At 39.4% G+C, this 18200-nt stretch overlaps 1 protein-coding gene across 2 annotated transcripts in view; it reads right to left on the bottom strand.

Moving 5' to 3' along the window:
- Positions 1-4378: 4378 nt before the first annotated feature.
- ap3b1a (adaptor related protein complex 3 subunit beta 1a) overlaps positions 4379-18200 on the bottom strand; it is a 58769-nt gene continuing 44947 nt past the window's right edge. For both annotated transcript variants that reach the window (XM_044173069.1, XM_044173067.1), the window contains exons 24-27: positions 15561-15645; positions 14764-14861; positions 12926-13064; positions 4379-5512 (exon numbers count right to left, since the gene is read on the bottom strand). In XM_044173069.1, coding sequence (XP_044029004.1) covers positions 5359-5512; positions 12926-13064; positions 14764-14861; positions 15561-15645 — 476 coding nt within the window. In that variant the 3' untranslated portion in view covers positions 4379-5358. The remainder of the gene's footprint in view (positions 5513-12925; positions 13065-14763; positions 14862-15560; positions 15646-18200) is intronic.

Consider the following 18200-nt stretch of genomic DNA (forward strand, 5'->3'; position numbering starts at 1 on the left):
ATTCTGTCGATTACACCTGTGCTTTTCCTGCTATGACAAGCCAAAATGTCTGCTGTGAAAAAGGTCTATTACATTTTTGAATTGATAATGGCGCTAGAGGAAAAGTGAGGGAATCACCAATGTGATTACAATTCATCCTGAGGGGAACCTGACTGTCTGCACCAGATTTCATGACAATCCATCCAGTAATTGTTGAGACATTTCACTCAAAACCACAAATGTCTACCTCACGGTGGCGCTAGATGAAAAATCATTAAGAATCATTGTCTGGAAACCATGCACGCCTGTACCAAATATTGTGCCCATCCATTTTGTAGATGTTGTGATATTTCACAGGATAAGTGAAAATTCGGTGTTGGTCCCAGGGACCATAAATGTCTTTACAAAATTTAATCATAATCCTCCAATCCGGGATGTTTTGTGATTGTGATGTGACTGGTGATCCTACAGTTACTTTTCTTTTTTTCCCCTAATCACTATTTTCTGGTCAGTTGGGTCTAGATTATGAGGCCTTCTCATGATATTTTGACATAAATTAAAATACTTTTTATATATTTTGGTGTGTAGCTGTTTAGACTTGACACTTGACTATGATACCTTTGTCCTTTGTTGGCCATTTGCCTGGAAAGGACCCTTATATTTCTTTTTTCAGTCCCATAAAGTTTTGGAAGCTTTAACTTTCCATTTTTCGCTCATTGGATCTGTTATCCTGCACCTGGCCTAAAGTTAGGATGGTATGTGCATGTAACTACCTTTCTGCATTGCTCTGGGGGAACACGCAGCACACTACCACAGAATTCACTTCTACAAGCCGGTTTTACTAATATTGTTGGTATGCTGAGGTTTCCAAGGTGATAGTGATTGCAGCTGTAAAAAAAGAGAATAAAAAGGAGCCAGCTAAGCTTCTGTTAATAGCATTTACATTACGGTGATTGAAGTCAGACAAACAACAGCTATTATCTGTTCAAATGTAAGTTATTATACATCTATTTGTCTCTAAGTTGTTAAATGAGTTGTTTCTGCAACAGGAAAAAACAAGAAAACTGAACGAATAAACGAAAGGTGAATGACTCGCTTTGTAAGAGATCACAAACAGATGTAAAGTTCTGTTGTTTATTGAAACATTTCCACCACTTGCTGCTCCTTTTCTCCTTTTATGCTTTATTAAAATCATGAAAATGTGGGACATTATACAGTGTTTTCAGATTCAGCGTGGGAGTAATGCCAGCCAGTACAATGGGCTGTGGGGCTTCTGATGGTGGACAGCTTAACAGGCATGTATTTGGGACTTGTTTTAGTTTTATACAGTATGTCATTATATTTCTATAGTGAAAATTAATTGGAGGATTCCACTTTAAAATTCCTATGGTCTTATTACAGTCTTGAACACAGAGTGTGTGAAAATCCTGTTGAGATGGACTACAACTCTCACCTGTCATCAGGACATGCTTCATATAAGCTCCAATCAGATTTAGATTTTATGATCGGCAAATTGATGCTAAAGAAGGAAACTGAGGCTAGAGGATGTAAGTATTTGGTGGACATTTGGTGGGATACCTCTGGTGCTGATTTTAAACCTGCAATAACAGATTTCTTTCTGCTACTTGGGGGCAGCAGAAACAAGCTGTGAACACAACACATCATCACCTTTTAAGTTGATATGGCGAACTTGTAAGCAAACAGTTTCTTATTGGCGCATCCAGCAGTTACGGAGCAACATTATAATTCATTTGTCGTGTTTGTGTCACCTGATGAATGTAAGTCCAATATTCGCTCTCTTTTAGCTCTGTATCAACTCCTGAGGGAAACATCTGGCTCTTTAGCTGCTTAATGCTTAACTTTGTTCACCAGCTAGTCTCTAACCGTGTCTGTCTGCTGTTTGCTGCTGAGCAGGTAGTGTACAGTGAGTTTTTAGAGCTTTTTCTCTGAAAGCTGCATGCTGCGGCTGAACACAACGCTATGAGAGCAGCGAGAGTGAACCAAAACAGTAAAGTTGTGGGCCGGACATATAAACAATGAGCTGAAACTCACTATAAATATATAATATATATACTATATAATGTCTAATTCTTTGGTTTATAACCAAATATTTGAAAACTAACAACATTCCCATCAGCCTCTGCTATACTTTGTGTTTAGCAAATGTTAGCATGCTAACACGCTAAACTCAGCATCAGCATGTTAGCATTGCCATTGAGAGCACATTAGCATGCTGATGTTAGCATTTAGCCCTTACTCTTGTTTTAAATCAAACAACAAAACAGTTAAAGGAAAGAAGTGTAACATAAAAGTGTAAACTCTTTCTTAGTGGCTTATTCTAGTGTAGTCTAGAGTTGTTTCCTTTTCTTTTTGTGAAGTAACTTGTAAAATGTGTTTGAAAATCTTCTATGTGGCTGTGGATCTGTATGTTTTGTGTGTGTGTGTGTGTGTGTGTGTGTGTGTGTGTGTGTGTCTGGCAGGCCTGACACAGCTCGTATGTGTGTGTGTGTGTGTGTGTGTGTGTCTGTGTGTATAATGGGAACAGCTGGCTGAGGGAATGAGTACAGAGGGAGAGGTGATGGATGCGAGTGGAGCTCCTGTGACAGATGAGCTAACAGGTGTTCACCACAGCCCTCAGAGAGACGCTATTTATGAGCTGGAAAAGACAGCCAGACGCAAAGCACACTACACCACCGGCCTACTCAATGCTAAAACACAGCACGTACATCTGCACAACTTAACTCAACACAGCAGAACTGCGGATAGGCTTTAGTTTGCTAAAAGCATCTTTACTCATCATATTCCCTGCACAAAGTCCTCATACATCTTCTACTACAGAATATTAACATAAATAAACGTACTATCACTTTGTTGTGCTGTTACTACTCTTAATACTACTTCTGCAGCCACTGTTTTCACACGTTGTTATGATTGAGTCTCTTTTAAACATTAATGCCGTTGGTTTATAGCAGGGGTCAGCAGTTGGAGGGCCAACGCGGAGTGAAAACGCAAACCTTTGTGTTTTTATTATGTTCTGTTTATCTCTAATTCATTTAAGAATAAAACAGATTAGAAAATTGTTTGTTTTAGGAGTGCATCTGAGGGCAAATATCATTTTTCCCTTTAGTAAGTGAGGGCTAACAGTAACAGCGGCTTTAGCCAGTTTGTGCCTCTCATGTACTGTATTACCTTAAATTCAAGTCACAGAGCTAAGCATCCATTTCTTTGAAAAATATATATGTGGCGATGTTTGAAAAATATAGGTCGTCTAACAAAACTTACAGCTGTTCTGAAGGTATTTCCAAAATCCTTAAAGATGTTCTGTCCGCTTTATGGAAAAAAGATTTTTACCCCTGAAGTTGTGACGGTAGTTCCTAATCCAGGTAGACAGCAATGACATATGTCCTTGTTCTTTTTGTACAACACAAGATTTAACACATTATTTATAATACAAACTAACATCAATACTACTGTATAACTGATAATACAATTTAAACATTTTGGTTCATGTTCGAATCAAGCAAATATATACATCATCTACTTTCTGGCTACCATCTTTGTTTGAATTAGGAAACAGTCGCAACTTGAGGAACAGATTAAAAATCTCTTTTTGTTTCGTGCAGTGGACAGAATATTTTTCATCCAGTTGGTTAGAAGAGTCTTTGAGGATTCTGGAAATCCCTTCAGAATAGCAGGAAGTTTTGTTAAATAACCTTCTGGGTTTTTCAAATATCGCCAGGTATTTATTTAGCTGCTTAGCTGTGTGACTCAAATGCAAAGGTAACACATGAGAGGCAGAAACTGGGACTGCTGCAGCTTATGTTAATACTCATTTGGCGGGAAAAAAATAAAAAATAAAAAGACAACGGCAGTCGCCATTTCTGTTCCACTGCCACCAGTTTGTGTTTGTGTGAGACATAAATTTGTTCTGGTCAAACAGGCTAAAGCCATGGAATTACTGGAAGTGGCAGTTTTAGATGTTGCAAGGTACATATTTATTGGGATTTACATTAGCTTTGTATTTACATTGTTATCTACAGTATATTTGTGAAAAATTGTAAAAGGTTTGATGTAAACTATGTAAGTGAAAACTTATATATAAATATTTTTGCTGGGGGCCAAGATTTCGACCAGTCGATGGTGGATGGAAACATGTGAGAAGAGGGGGAAGAGCATATGTGAGCAGGTTGACTGACAGATTCTTCAAAATCGTGATGTCATGAGTGCATGATATGTGCTTTGGCCTGCCAATTAGCAGAGCTCATCATTAACGATTTTGTGCTTCAGCCACGTTCAGCTAAATGACCATAAATCACAGCAGAGAGATGGTTGGAGAGACACAGTCGGGTAATAAGCCCATATTAGTGTTATTACTAGCGAGACACAAACAAATAAAATGTTTACCGTTTTAATAAATTCACTTTTTATTGTTCAGCAAAAGCGATACAGATAAAAAGACCTTGTTGATTTAAGTCTAATGTATATGTTTGGCTTTCTAAATAACATTATTCTCACATAGAAGGCACTTTAACAAATGTGATTTGGGGCAGTGTAAAGGTTGGAATGTAAAACTCCATCAGGGACAGAGACTAGTTTGGTGTTGCAACAGCTTCCAAAAGGTTTATAATGTAATGAGTTGTGTTTAGATCGGTCTAAATGGCGTGGAGAAATCCTCCTTTTCTCTTTTTTTTGGCACTAAAGAACAAAGTCCATCAATGCAAACACAGGGTCGCTTGGATCTGCCACAAATGCCAGTGAAATACAGTCAGACATCAGTGCTGTAGTGGAGTATCTCAATTTGTATAAACATTGAAGAGGGACAGACAAATTGGCCTGTAGCACTGTGAGTAGGGCAGTGATGTACTCTTTCTCCCACAATTAATGTACACAGCTGTTTGTATATAATAATGCTTGGTCAAAACCACAAATGGCATGAAATTGAAATAGTCACCACTGAGGTAAATGCCCAGATGAACCAGTAGTGTCATGTTTAGGTGTGCGACTTCTAAAGGAGAAGGTAAGAGTCACATTTTAAAATGTATTATCACGTCTATGATGCCTTCTGTGTGTTTCCAAGGGGATCATCACTTTATTCAAGACTTTCACAAAGTTATTCCTGCGATTCAGGACAATCCTGTCCAAAACTACAGACCATAAAAATAAGAAACGCTGCACAAATGCTCTTCCATTGTTTCCAGTTCATTCTCTATGAGCGCACAAGTTCAAGCTCTAGTTCTTCGGTTTCTGTATTTTGGATAAAAGTGCCATGTTTTCAAGAACTGCCTGAATTGTCCTAAACCACAGAAATAAAATACATGAAATCTTTAATCAAGTGCTGTTCCCCTTTACCTTTACTAAAGGAAGTAGGGAGGGGGGGATCTACGCTTGGGTGAGGGCTTGTTTCAGGTCTCGGAGCAACATGGAAGCCATGACGCTCTTCTCTGTGTTGATGGTAAGCAGGGCAGTGGAGGACTCCTTCAGCTCCAGCGACACCAAGACCAGGGCTCCGCTGCTGACTGTCTGCCCAGCAAACCTGCAGGTGAGTCAGAGAACATGGGTCAGCTTCACCAAACCACTAAGACAGACTGACACTGAGGTGCACTGCAGAAAGCACGGCTTTAAAAGGAGAGTTTACCCAACAGTTTTCCATGGAACTACTTTCTTCCAAAGAAATAGTCCCGATAAAAACTACTGAAAGCATGCAGTTCTGTGGTTTATCTAGACTAACAGGGTCAGTGTGTCTGAAAAGAGATGTTATGGTTCAATTCATTAAGTATAGTTTTTTTAGTGCTGTGAGCACCACAAACAAAATTCCATTCAGCTCCATCCATCGTGTAGGGGTGGGGGCAGATATCTAAAAACCTAGACAAAGAAAATCAAAACTATCTGCATGGTTAGATACAACTAGCGGTAAGTGAGACAATATGTTTTTTTGTAATTTGGGTGAAGCAAAGATGACAAAAAGAAAAACAACAGTCTACGCACTGATCACAATTTCTAAATCGCTACTGAATGTTTCCTTCCACCTGTCAAACAAATCTTAAGTGAATTTAAAAAGTATCTGCAAAAATAAAAATATGACAAAGGTGTATTTCCATCACTCTGGCTGAAGTAAGCAAACATGTTTTATAAAAAATGATTAATATATTTCAACAATTGATCATTACTGGGCAGGATGATGGTGTCAGGTATTTCATGCTATTTGAAAATAAAAACAAAGATGTGTACTTTTTTCTAGCAGGAATAAAATGACATCTCTAACTGTTGTAGAATGAACTGATTTGTACACTGAACCAAGCCTACGTCATTATTTCTATTAGACATTTCTTTTATTATATTTATATTCTTGTTATACAGTATATGAAATGTGAAGTGTTTAATTGAAAGTCAGTGCAGTGCCTAATCTCTTTATCAATGAAAGACTTTTCCCATTTAAAGAAAGTGTAAACGATTGTCATTTTACTGAAATTTTCTTTTTCAATAAAGCATAATTCAGATAAAACACCTGGCCTACAGACTTAACTCACATTTCTCCCCCAAACCCATAAATCCTCACGTTAGAAAACTCTCCAACACCTTGTAATTACTCTAAATTAGTGAGTGAGACAAAGAAGGAAAATGATGTGACAGGAAATATAGAGAGCAGAGCAACAGACAGTCTATTATCCCAGCTGACTAAAGAGCCATTAGAGGTGAGACACGCTCTTCATGCCAGTCAAACTGAATTTAACCTGTTTTTATGGACTGTGGGTGTCTATGAGTGTGTGGGAGCCTTGGGACTGGTATGGGGGTATGCCCCATCCCACCCGCTCCCTCTGGGCCTCTGTTTCCTTGGATACCGTCCCTGCAGACTGGGGCCAAATCTGGGCACACATGGTCCCCATTGAGAGTGCTAACAAGAGGCAGACAGGGGCTATGACCCAGTGTGACCCTCTTTGAGGGGCGACAGAGCCGAGCTGAGCCGCCTCTCCCGCTCCCCTCTGGTCCTCTGCATCTCTGGGCCTCACGTGGCTAACTCCCAGCCATCTGCCTCCATTTAGCACTACATCCCTGCAACAAAGACCCCCCGTGGCAGCCCGCTTAGGCCTGACAAACAGCCCACAAAGAGCCCCACTTAGGCCTGACTAAAGTCTGTGAAGAGCCCCCGCAGGACGACCTGTGGACAGGCACTGTCACAGAGCCCCTCAACGCAGTGCTGTGCAGCAGGAACGACTAGCACGTCCACCAATTAGCACGCACACGTTAAAGACGAGGGGGGGCACTGACGGGACATGCATACAGAATGAAACGGTGCTGGCTCACAAACCCAGTGTGTCTGGGTGCCTCTCTGGGGAGCTGCTAAATTACCATCAACAGAGGAGAGGGAGTTTATCAGGGAGCTCTCTGGGAGGAGAGACAGAGTCCTCCTCAGGCTTAATTAAAATATTAGCCACTTCAGCAGGAAACACAAGCTTTTCAAGAAGAGGATTAATTTCTCTCAAAAATACCAACCTCTTTGCTCTGCTCTCACTTCCTTAAAAATTCAGGGAATGTATATTAACTAATATACAATTAATTAAAAAGGATGTGCTCTCTGTAATACTTTGCTCCAACCATTAAAAAAACACAACAAAACTAATCCTAGCTATCCAAAAAAATGTCTTTTTGTCATTTTCCAATTAACACAGTCATGAAAACATGTAAACATACATGCTTGTACAGTTCCCTCAGCCCTTCTCTTGCCCCCACTGTCAGCAGCCTAAGGTGTCTATGTGGTCCCTGTGGCTTTGCTAATGGATTTAGGATATAAATCTATCATTTACTCAGCCAGTTAACACTACCCTGAGGCTGCTTTCATTTCGTCTCACGAGACGCTGCTGTGGGCCTTTGTTCATGTGTGGTAATAAGAACGAGTGAAAGAAACAAGAGCGTGTTTTGATTGTGTTTGTTTTCCAAGCCTACTTGCTTTGAATATTCTCACTTTGCTGTTTGTGGTAGTGTGCATGTTCACGTGCAAAGAGAAGATCTACATCACATCTCGATCTAAACACAACATCAGTGCATTTTTAGGTACTAGAAGGGAACGATTAAGGACAAGCGGGGCTTAAATGGGTCATTGGTATTCTCCTGCACTCACTTCACATTTTGGACTAAACACTGGATTAATTGCAGTGTATGGAAAGAAAAGAAAAGCATAACCCCTGGACTTAGAGCAGGCGGATTGGCATCGATCGGCAGGGCTGCGGCTAAGCATCACTCTCCAATTATCTGTGATTCTCCTCAGTGCAGAGAGCCTGTGTGTGCCATCTGCCTCCCCTCCACCCTGCCACTGCAAACACAAAGCAGGCTTCACCTTTACATTCACCCACACGCAGAGAAGACACAGGCCACAGAGGATTCTGCAACCAAGAATGGAGGACTTAACCCACAGCGAGTACACAAGCCCCTTTGCATCTTAAGTAAACATTCGACCAGCTTTGACTCCAAAAAGGTAAAAAAAAAAAATTATGTTTTCACCAAAATCAGAAACTCAGAAAAGCTGAGGCCAAATGTGTGGTGGCTACTGCTGGATATTATTGTTCCATCCTGGTTCTTGGCCAGGTGGACGAGTGGAGGAGCGTCCTTCAACTGAGTGGTCAGTGAGGCCAGACAAGAGCCAAACACATGCGAGCAGACCAGGCAGATGGCCAGAACTATTAGCCCCAATTAGAACCAGGAACCCTCCACGCATCTCCAGAGCTCGGCCATACGGACAAACTGCAGCGCTGCACTCGAAGGGCAGAGGGGCAGACGGACTTGAAGGGAAGGAGAGGACAAACAGACTACAGAGGCTGAAGAAGAAGAAAAGGGACAAGATGGGAAGAGGAGACGAGAATTCAACTCAACGAGGATTCAAGGACACCTACAACGGAGTTAAACATGTCACTGCATGTTGAATCTTCATTGTCCTCTATTAACAACCCACATTACAACAGTTAAATTGCACTCTTCGCATCATCTGAAGAAAGATCATAAGCCACAGTGTCTGCAGAAGCAATCTATAATGGAGAGACCAGATGTTTAATTAGTCACGTTATAAATGATAGTCAATTAAATTTTAAATAGGAACAAGAATTCAACTTCACTGAAAAAAGGAAAATTCACAGTGTTTAGAGAGACATAATTTAATTATATCAAAGTGTTAAGTAAAGAGAAAGCATAGCTTATAAATCATAGGGTTCAGTTTTTTCTTCTTTAAAAAAAATTAGGCTCTAACCAGAGGGATTGGCAATGCATGCTAAATTCGATCAAATTTGCTTTCAAACGGACTGAAAAATAGAGCACATTTATTCTATTCCGCCTGTTTAGACATAAACAAGAACAGCGTTTTCTACATTTGCTTTCCTGCTTGATTTATTGCCATCCTCCTTTCCAGCAATCAATTTCTGTGTTTCAGTGGCATCCCCCTCCACTCGGCCTCAACGCCTGTTTGGGAAAAGCAGTGCTGCACCCTGCTGATTAACAAGGGGAGTGCAGGGATGCAGAGGCGCAGAGGGGAAGGCCGGCTGTTGCTTTGTTAAACAGAACCTGTGTTAACTCCTATCTATAACACAAAGTGCCTGAGGTCAGTCTAAAGCACAGGCAATATGTGTTGTGAACTGTATCATTCCTAGGCTTCATACTGAAATCCCATCCATTATTTCTACATTAAACCCAAACTCCTCCGAGGGCAGATACTTTGTGTGATCTTACCCAGATTAGAGAACCCTTTATCTGCAGAGATCAGAGGAGAAAAAGAGGGGTCCTGGATGGAGGTCACCTCGCACATCACATTTAATGCCAAGTGACCTCCACAATAAGCTCTCAGTGGGTGCATCCGATCAGATCGATCACTCGGCTCTGTGTGTGTGTGTTATTCAAAGTATGTACAGCAGCAATACACACAAAAACACCATGACTAAAATTATCTGTGCTAAAATGATTAGTCAATTTGCAGAAATTTAATCAGAGACCATTTTGAAATCAAGTGATCGTTTCAGTCATTTATCAAGCAAAAGGGCCAAACAGTCTTTGTTTTGTTGCTTTTCTCCGTTTTGTATGATTGTAAACTGATTTGGGTTTTGGGGTTTTGGACTGTTGTTCGGACATTTGAAGACGTCATCTTTGAGTCTGGGAACTTGAGATGGGCATTTTTCACTGTTTTCTGATATTAATTGTAAAAATAAACAACAGATTAATAAATAATGAAAATAACTCTTGTTTTCCAAGATTCGGTTAGGATCAAAGTTGGGATGTGGGAAGGGGAAAATGTGGTGTACAGCCGATGAATGGTAAATTTTCTTTAATTTAGCTGCAAAAGTTGAAAATGGAAAAGGAAGCTGTTTCCAAACAAAACAAAATATCTTTGGGTTTAAAGATATTAAGTTTAACATAATAGAAAAGTAAGAAAACCAGAAAATATACACATTTGAAAATGACTTGAATGATTCATTGATTAGTATTACATTGTTGCAGATCAACTTTATGTCGATCGACTAATCAGATAACCGTTGCAGCTCTAATCATAACAAAACAATAATTCAATCAGTTAATTGTTTGAACATATCAAATGAAATATCCAGAAACTGTGAGTCACTGGCACCAAATCAAAACCATAAATGAACAGATTTAGAGAAACTTGGAAAACTATCTGGAAAAATGAAACACAAAAGCACCCAATCCTGCTTTCTTTGCGACAACTTCTCAAAGACAAGGCTGTTTGAGGAGACAAGGACTGAGGATTTTGTCAGTGAGGAACTCCATCATCTCCAATAAACGGACCTCAGCATGGAAGAGGACATCATCATAAGGACACCAGCGGACAATATGGAAGAGTGTCTTTGTTATTATAAGACAATGGGGGGAACTTTGGGAGACTGCCTTCCTCTTTAGCCGTCACAGAAGCAGGAGAGAGATTGATAGCATGGAGTCATTTGAGCTATTGGTTATTCTGAATGAAGTATGGGCTTATTGGATGCAGGCCTCTCCCACTGGCTAACATTGATTTCCACTCACTCTCTCAGCGCCCTTGTGCTACTGTCTCCCTCTTATTTTTTTCACTCTGACTTCCTCACTGTCCCTTACTTATCCACTGTCTCCTACATCTTTCCTCTATTCACAGCCAAAATCTACAAAGAAATTATCACCAACACAAGAACATTCAAAGATGAAGTGACAAGAGACACAGAGAGTTGTCTGCACAGAGCGAGGTAACAAAAGACGGACAGAAAGAGTCGAGCAGGAGGAGGACAGAGCATGGCGCAGAGGGATGGAGTGAAAGACAAAGATGAAGTGAAAGAGAGACAGCAGTGTGGAAGGAGAGACAGATGGGGGTGCAGAGATGAAGTGAAAGAGAGACAGAGCAGGAAACAGAGGGAGAGAGGGAGGTGTAATTATCTATCAGGTGTTCGGGTGTGCGTGACAGAGGAGGAAGCTCATTAGCACACTCTGTGTACACCAATTACACAGCCAAGCTTCTCAGGGCATTCCCTTGGCATGTCTGTGTGAGGCTGGTGGGGACACAGACACTTTCACTCTATGATACCCGCATACACACTGTTTTACTAATCTCCACGTAAAACACAATTATAAACGAGCACATGTACGCAGGCACATTCATTTTCTCACTCTCAGACGGAACAAACAAACTCAATTCGTATGTGACTCGCAAAATAATGTCAACAAAAGATTTTGGGATCTACTAGCCTTACTGATATGAAAATGAGAAGAAGATAATCCACAGACCTTGTGACCTTAATTTATCTTACCTGTATTATAGTGTATTATATTTTGATTTGCTTCTTGATTCTGCTTCTATTCCTGTGTGCATTGACATGATAGTGAGCGGCTGTAACGAAAGAGTTTCCCCTCGGGGATCAATAAAGTATTTCTGATTCTGATTCTGGGTTGTGAGCAGTTTCATGTAGGAACTATCGGTAGAAAGAAAATAGTTCCTACATGAAACTGCTCACAACAAATCTGTGGATTATCTTGAGTAACTGGGTCATGATTTCTGGAAAGAGAAATTGCTGTTGAGTTTTTCCAAATGTATTTTTGGCGCCATTTAGTTTCATTATATTCAAAAAAGTCAGACATCTCTACGGCCGATATCTCCAAAACTCGGCAACTCACCCCAAAACAATCTAGATTGAGAAACAGCTCTATAGGTAAGAGGTAAAATATGTATTTTGGATTTTGGGGTGAATTTTCCCTTTAAGATTATTACAAACGTGTGAATCAAGCTGCATGAATACTGACAAAGCTGCATTTCAGTTAACAATAACCTTTAGATACATAAACTGAATCTATTAACACCTTATCAAACTGAGGGACAATTTAGACAAAACAGTTCATTTATGCATCAAACATTTGACCATTCAGGAAATTAAAAGGTCCAAACAAATTTAATGCAATTTAAGTGGATTTGGTATTGATTTAAAGTGACTGGATGACTCTGCAGGTCCTCGTCTGTTTCTCGTTTTCACATGATAACAGAACCGTGCGTGATTGAAACCTGCATTATAAATCCTTGTGAATTTGTCATTAATTGTGAATTCATCTCTCATTTCCTTATTGCCTTGTGAGTTTCCCTTCCAACAGCTGACAAGAAACTGTAAGCATATGTCATTTAGTGTGAAATGCTCTGTCAAAAGTCTCTGGCTGGTTTAGGATTAAACATGAAAGATCGCCACTGTAACGATTACCGTTAGATAAATATAAGGGTTTTTTTTCCCCATCTTCTTTAGAGACAATTCTACTATATCTATGTAACATCAAGTATTGGTAAATTCCATAAATCATCTGGATAAATTATCTGTATATGCAGGCATAAAAGACATTGTACAAACATAATTTTCTTGAAATCACAACAGTAAAAACTAAGAAGAACATCACAGAGCTTATATAAGACATTTTGTTAACACATGTGTCTGTATTCTGGACATTTCACCTGTGGAAGTCGTTTTGGCTGGATGAAACCACTCCTACATTGGCCACAGACAGGACCTGCTTGCTGATGGCCTGGCTGGAGGTGTTTGCTGTTGCCATGGTGATAGTTGCTGAGGTCTCATTCATGCCCAGGAGCTTACCTGAGAGGATGCAAAATGTTTAGCCATCAAACAAGGACCTACACAATCTAAAAGAAGCTAAATCCTGTTACTACAATAGATTCAACTGATTATTTGTACAGTTTAAACAGACTAAATACATAGCATGTTTGTACTAGTAAGGGCATAATTACATTTCATATAGCACTTGATAAGTGCTCTATAAATAAAAATAAATAAAATAAATAAAGTTTTATTATTTCCACAGTCGTATAAAACGTCCATTACCTTTATGTATACAGAGTATTTGGGACCTGGTTTCAGGACTGAAGGAACAAGGTAAAATATATTTTGATAATTACTAAAATGGGGGGAGCTAAACAATAAAAGAGTGCCTTCTGCAATAATGCAAATAGAGTTGAAAAAAAAGATTGCCAATTGAAGGCAAAGGGCCAGTTCATGTGCACTTAGTAATGAGCAAGGATTTGAAAGAAGGATGGAGATAAATATGCACAAGTTAGGTAGAAATAAAAGAGGTCTTAAAGGCAAATATAATGAAAACCTGTTAACTGAAAGAATGAATCAACTTCACTCAATTGGCATAAAGCAGCAATTTGTTGGAGAGAAAAAGGTCCAGCAAAGCAAGTTGTTCTCCTCTGTTCAATCCCCTTTTTTGTCTGAGTGCAAGGTGTCTTCAGTAGAGCTCAAAACACAGTGAATGAAGATTAATTAAGGCAGAAGCAGCATTTAGCAGGCACTTAAGGGCACACTGATGGCTTAGATATGAGTATGCTCTCAGCTCTCAATAGCTGCCACAGTGTGTAGCTCTACGTGTGTGTGTGTGTGTGTGTTTACACATGTATGTTTGTGCAGGAAACATCATTAGGTGCTTCATAAGAGGCAAGCATTGTGCCTTAATGACAAAGGTGAGGAAATGTTCATTAGAGGCAGGCTGCTAGGATAGTATTTCGTTTTATAAATATCATTTATGAATACTGCATGCAACAGAAGAGAAAAACTTAAATCCCTATGTTTGTCACTAAGACCTACAATGCAACTGTTATTAGGTCTGAAAATGTATTTTAGATGGTTGCAACTTCATCCGTAACAATTAAATGACCTTTAAAGAATACGTTTGGTGATATTATATGTTTTCCTTATTGTCAACAAATCTCATAAGATCAAGACGATCCTTCTAACAAGTAAAGTCAGTGTATCAACAGCGTGATTACGTTATGTTTTTATGTTACAAAAATTACTAATGGCCGATTTGTTGTTGTTTTAAAGATTTTGGGGGGGGGGGGCTTTTTGCCTTTATTTGATAGGGACAGCTGAATCAATCTTTTATTTGAGACCCAGCAGTCTTGAAACATTTACAGAAATTGTATTTACAGACAACAGAAAAGCAAAGGAATTAGTTCTTCCACTGTCAATGATTTTATTTAACACTAAATAAAAAGTAACAACATACTTAACTTTTAACAATAACAAACACTGCAGCAACTCTGCAGTTAATACCTTGATATTTCTGTCATTTTTCAGCAATATTTCCAGTCCATGGCCATGTACATATATGGTAAAAGCAGTCATTCAGAACAGTTCATTTATATCAAAGACTTTGAATTAGTAAAATAATAATAAGAGTTTGTATTTAGTGCTAATGACAGTGATCTTCAATGTACTTTAAGCTTATAACAAGAGTATTTTTTATTTTGCAAACACTGATGCAAATCTAACTCACCTTGCTCCTTGCAGAAGTTCTGTTCTGTCATGCTACTGGGCATTAATAGCTCTCCCACAGCAGGCTGGATGGACACGCTGAACTGGTCCTCCTTGGTGCTGAGGGAGGATAACAACAGTAAAAGAACAGCATACAACAACATTTTTACTGGATATATATCATAAAGAGTTAAGCAGGAATCTTGTAAATTAGGACTTGTTGCAAGACAATGTTTCAGCTCAAAATACAAACAACAATCTGAATGAACGGATGATGAAGTGTGGTATAGTGTGTGTGTTTTGTGCACTTGTGTGTATTTATGCTTTGTTTGTGTATTAAATGTTTCTCTTCTGATTGCCTTGCAAACCGCGCTCTGTGAATGGCATTTTGGGCCAGATTGATTCCCCCATCCTGAACAGATTTTCTGATAAGGTTATTGATCGGCTGAGCAGCAGTGCCAATGGCATTCAGCAGGTTGATTTGGGCTGGGGCTGATTACTGGAGGAATAATTGTTATCCCAGTGAACCTGGATCAATTGTGGCTGATGTCTCACCTGGGAGTGCTGGCACAGAGCGGGTAGGAAAAGGAGAATTAACAAAGAACAAATGAAAGAGGCAAAAGGTAAGAGAAGATGCAAATGAATGTAAGACAAAGAGACACGTAAGGGAGATGTGATGATGAATCTGGAGACAAAGATTGAAAGCAGAACAGAATGAGAGCAGTAGCAGAAAAAGGTAGTGAAAGAGATGTACAACTGAAGGTCTGAGAGAGAAAAAATAAGCATGACTTGATATAAGTGGATGTCAGGTTGTCTTACCACAACTGGAAGTTGGCTGCTTGTGTCGAGTCGCTGAAGTCAATACCCATGGAAACAGTCACAGAGGCCTCTGGCTCCAGCCGCTCTGAGAACGGGAAAGAGGGGAGGAAAGACGAGAGAGAGGAGGAAGAGTGAGTGACAAGGGCACAGTGTGCAGCGTGGGGAAGGATGAAGCAAAGGGAGAGGGGGGGGCAGCAGCAGAGTGGAACAGACAGGCATCCACACCACTTGTGTTTTCTACTTCACAAAGCAAGGCCACCGAGTGTGAGAAATCTATCCTTCAATCTCTTTCCCCACACCTCTAGCCTCGGGGAAAAGAAGAAGAAAAAAATTAAAAAAAACACATGAAGGACTAGCATATTTCCAAAACAACAGGCTTGTCAAAGAGAGCATCAGCATCAAGAGAGACGGGGTGAGAGAGATAGACAGAGCGGGCGAAATGCGAGCTAGACAGAGAGTTAAGTAAAGCCAAAAAATGCTGAACAGAGAGTCTGGAGACCTGAATGGGAGAGGAGGAGGAGGAGGAGGGAGGTTAAGGATGAGAAGAACACAGACAGACAGAAACATCCTCCACGCTTCCTCAGTCGGCTGTGTTTCTCTCTGCGTGGAGCAGGGCTATTTTACTGTATAACTCTTTCCACAGACAGAGAAGAGAAGAGGCTCCAGAGGAAACTCTCTGAAAACAGAGCCATCATGGACTCACTTCCAATCCAACCTTCACAGCTTCTCTAACAGGCATTTTCTGGTTTTACCTTTGTTTTTGTTTTTTTGGTTTTTTTTTGTTTTTTGGTAACACTTCACTTGGATAGTCCGCCTACAGATTATAGAGTATTTGTAACATTTCAACTGTCTCGCTGTTGTCTGTAGATGTTTAACAGATTATCAATAAAGTATGTGTAACAATTCATGAACATACCCTAACCAAGATGTTTTCTGTGCCTAAACCGCTGAATTGTTGAATCTCAACTAAGAAGCTGTTGAAATGTTACAAATACTCTATAAACTATCTGTAGGCGGACTATCCAAGTAAAGTCATTTTTACAGTCGAGGTATCCGCCTCCCTAGTCTTCTGTGTTAATATAAACCACAAGATAAATAATTTAGAATACCATCTGAAGTTGCTTATTCTATGAATAAATAATAATATCTATCAAGGTGTGAAGATTCAACGAGGGGCCTAAGGAGGTCGATTCAAACTGGAAAGTAACATATATCCTTTTTAAAAAGGGCCAAATTGCAGGTAGTAAGTTAGTGGTAATATGTGTAAGAACATGTTGTCTTCAAAAGGAAATATGCAATTTGAAATCACCAAAATCAGCAACTTAACTTAAAACACTACCTACCCACTTTGTGATACATGCAGTCGACACAAAATCTATATGGTCTTCTGCACTACTGTAGTTCATTCATAAAGGTTTTTCTAAAACCTCTACTCTAAAAGGAATAATTCAACCTTTTGGGAAATACGCCCATTAGCACCTCTAAAGCTCATTAATTAATGCATTACATCCTCTGTATACAAACCAAAGAGTAAAAATGGCAAGTTGTGGTTTTACACGGGGGTTATGTGTTGGACTAAGTATGTCAACCAGCAGAGACACTGGCCAAGTTCATATCTCCCCAGAAACTCCCCAGTTGTCATTTTTACAGTCTGTTTTTGTATGGATCAAACTACAAAGACATAACATGTTAATTATCTTAGGAGGTGCTGGCAGGCGCATTATGTTTCTTTTGGACAGAGCCATGCTAGTTGTTTCCACCTGCTTCCAGTCTTTGTGCTAAGCTAAGCTAAATGACTGCTGGCTGTACCTTCACATTTATTGTACAGATACGAGAGCGGCATTAATCTTCTCATTTAACTCTCTGCAAGAAACAAAATATGCAGATTTCCCAAAATGTCAAACTGTTCTTTCAAAGGATGATTCAACAACTTTGGTGTTACAACTTTGGAGCTTAGCTCCTTCCTACGTCGTTGACATACACACCGAACAGATCCCTTAGATCAAGTAAAGTTCTCCTCACTATACCCAGAATAAATTCTAAATCAGCTTATGGTGCCTTCAGTCATTATGGTCCTACTCTCTGGATTTCTCTGCCACATGAACTAAGGTCTGCTACAACAGTGTCTTTTTTTAAAAGTAGACTAAAAACATATATTTATTCGCAAACTTTAAGTTAGGTTTAATGTGTGGTTAATGGGTAAAATTTTATCGTAGAATCAGTATTATTATAATTATTAATTCCTTTTAAATAATAATGATAACACCTTCTTATCTTATTCCCTTTTTATTGTAATACCTTTTAATCTTATATGTTGTTATCTTGTATGTTTTTGTCATGTATGATCTTTGCTTATTTTTTTCTTGCTTGCTTGCTTTTTACTTTGAAAGACATTGAGTCCACGCCTGTGGTATGAAATGTGCTATATAAATAAACTTGACTTGACTCTCATAGCTTTGACCATCATTTCCATTGGTTATCATAACCTTGTACTTAACAAAGTAGTTGCTGAGATTTGGGAACACAGCAACAACAATGTCCCATAGGACAAGAGACACGAGTGGTAAGACAATCAAACCCTTTGAAAACAAGCCATCAGTTTATCTAGATTATCTAAACCACTTTATTTCGAGGTAAAAC

The sequence above is a fragment of the Siniperca chuatsi genome, linkage group LG18 (genome assembly GCF_020085105.1).
Source record: "Siniperca chuatsi isolate FFG_IHB_CAS linkage group LG18, ASM2008510v1, whole genome shotgun sequence".
NCBI lineage: Eukaryota > Metazoa > Chordata > Actinopteri > Centrarchiformes > Sinipercidae > Siniperca > Siniperca chuatsi.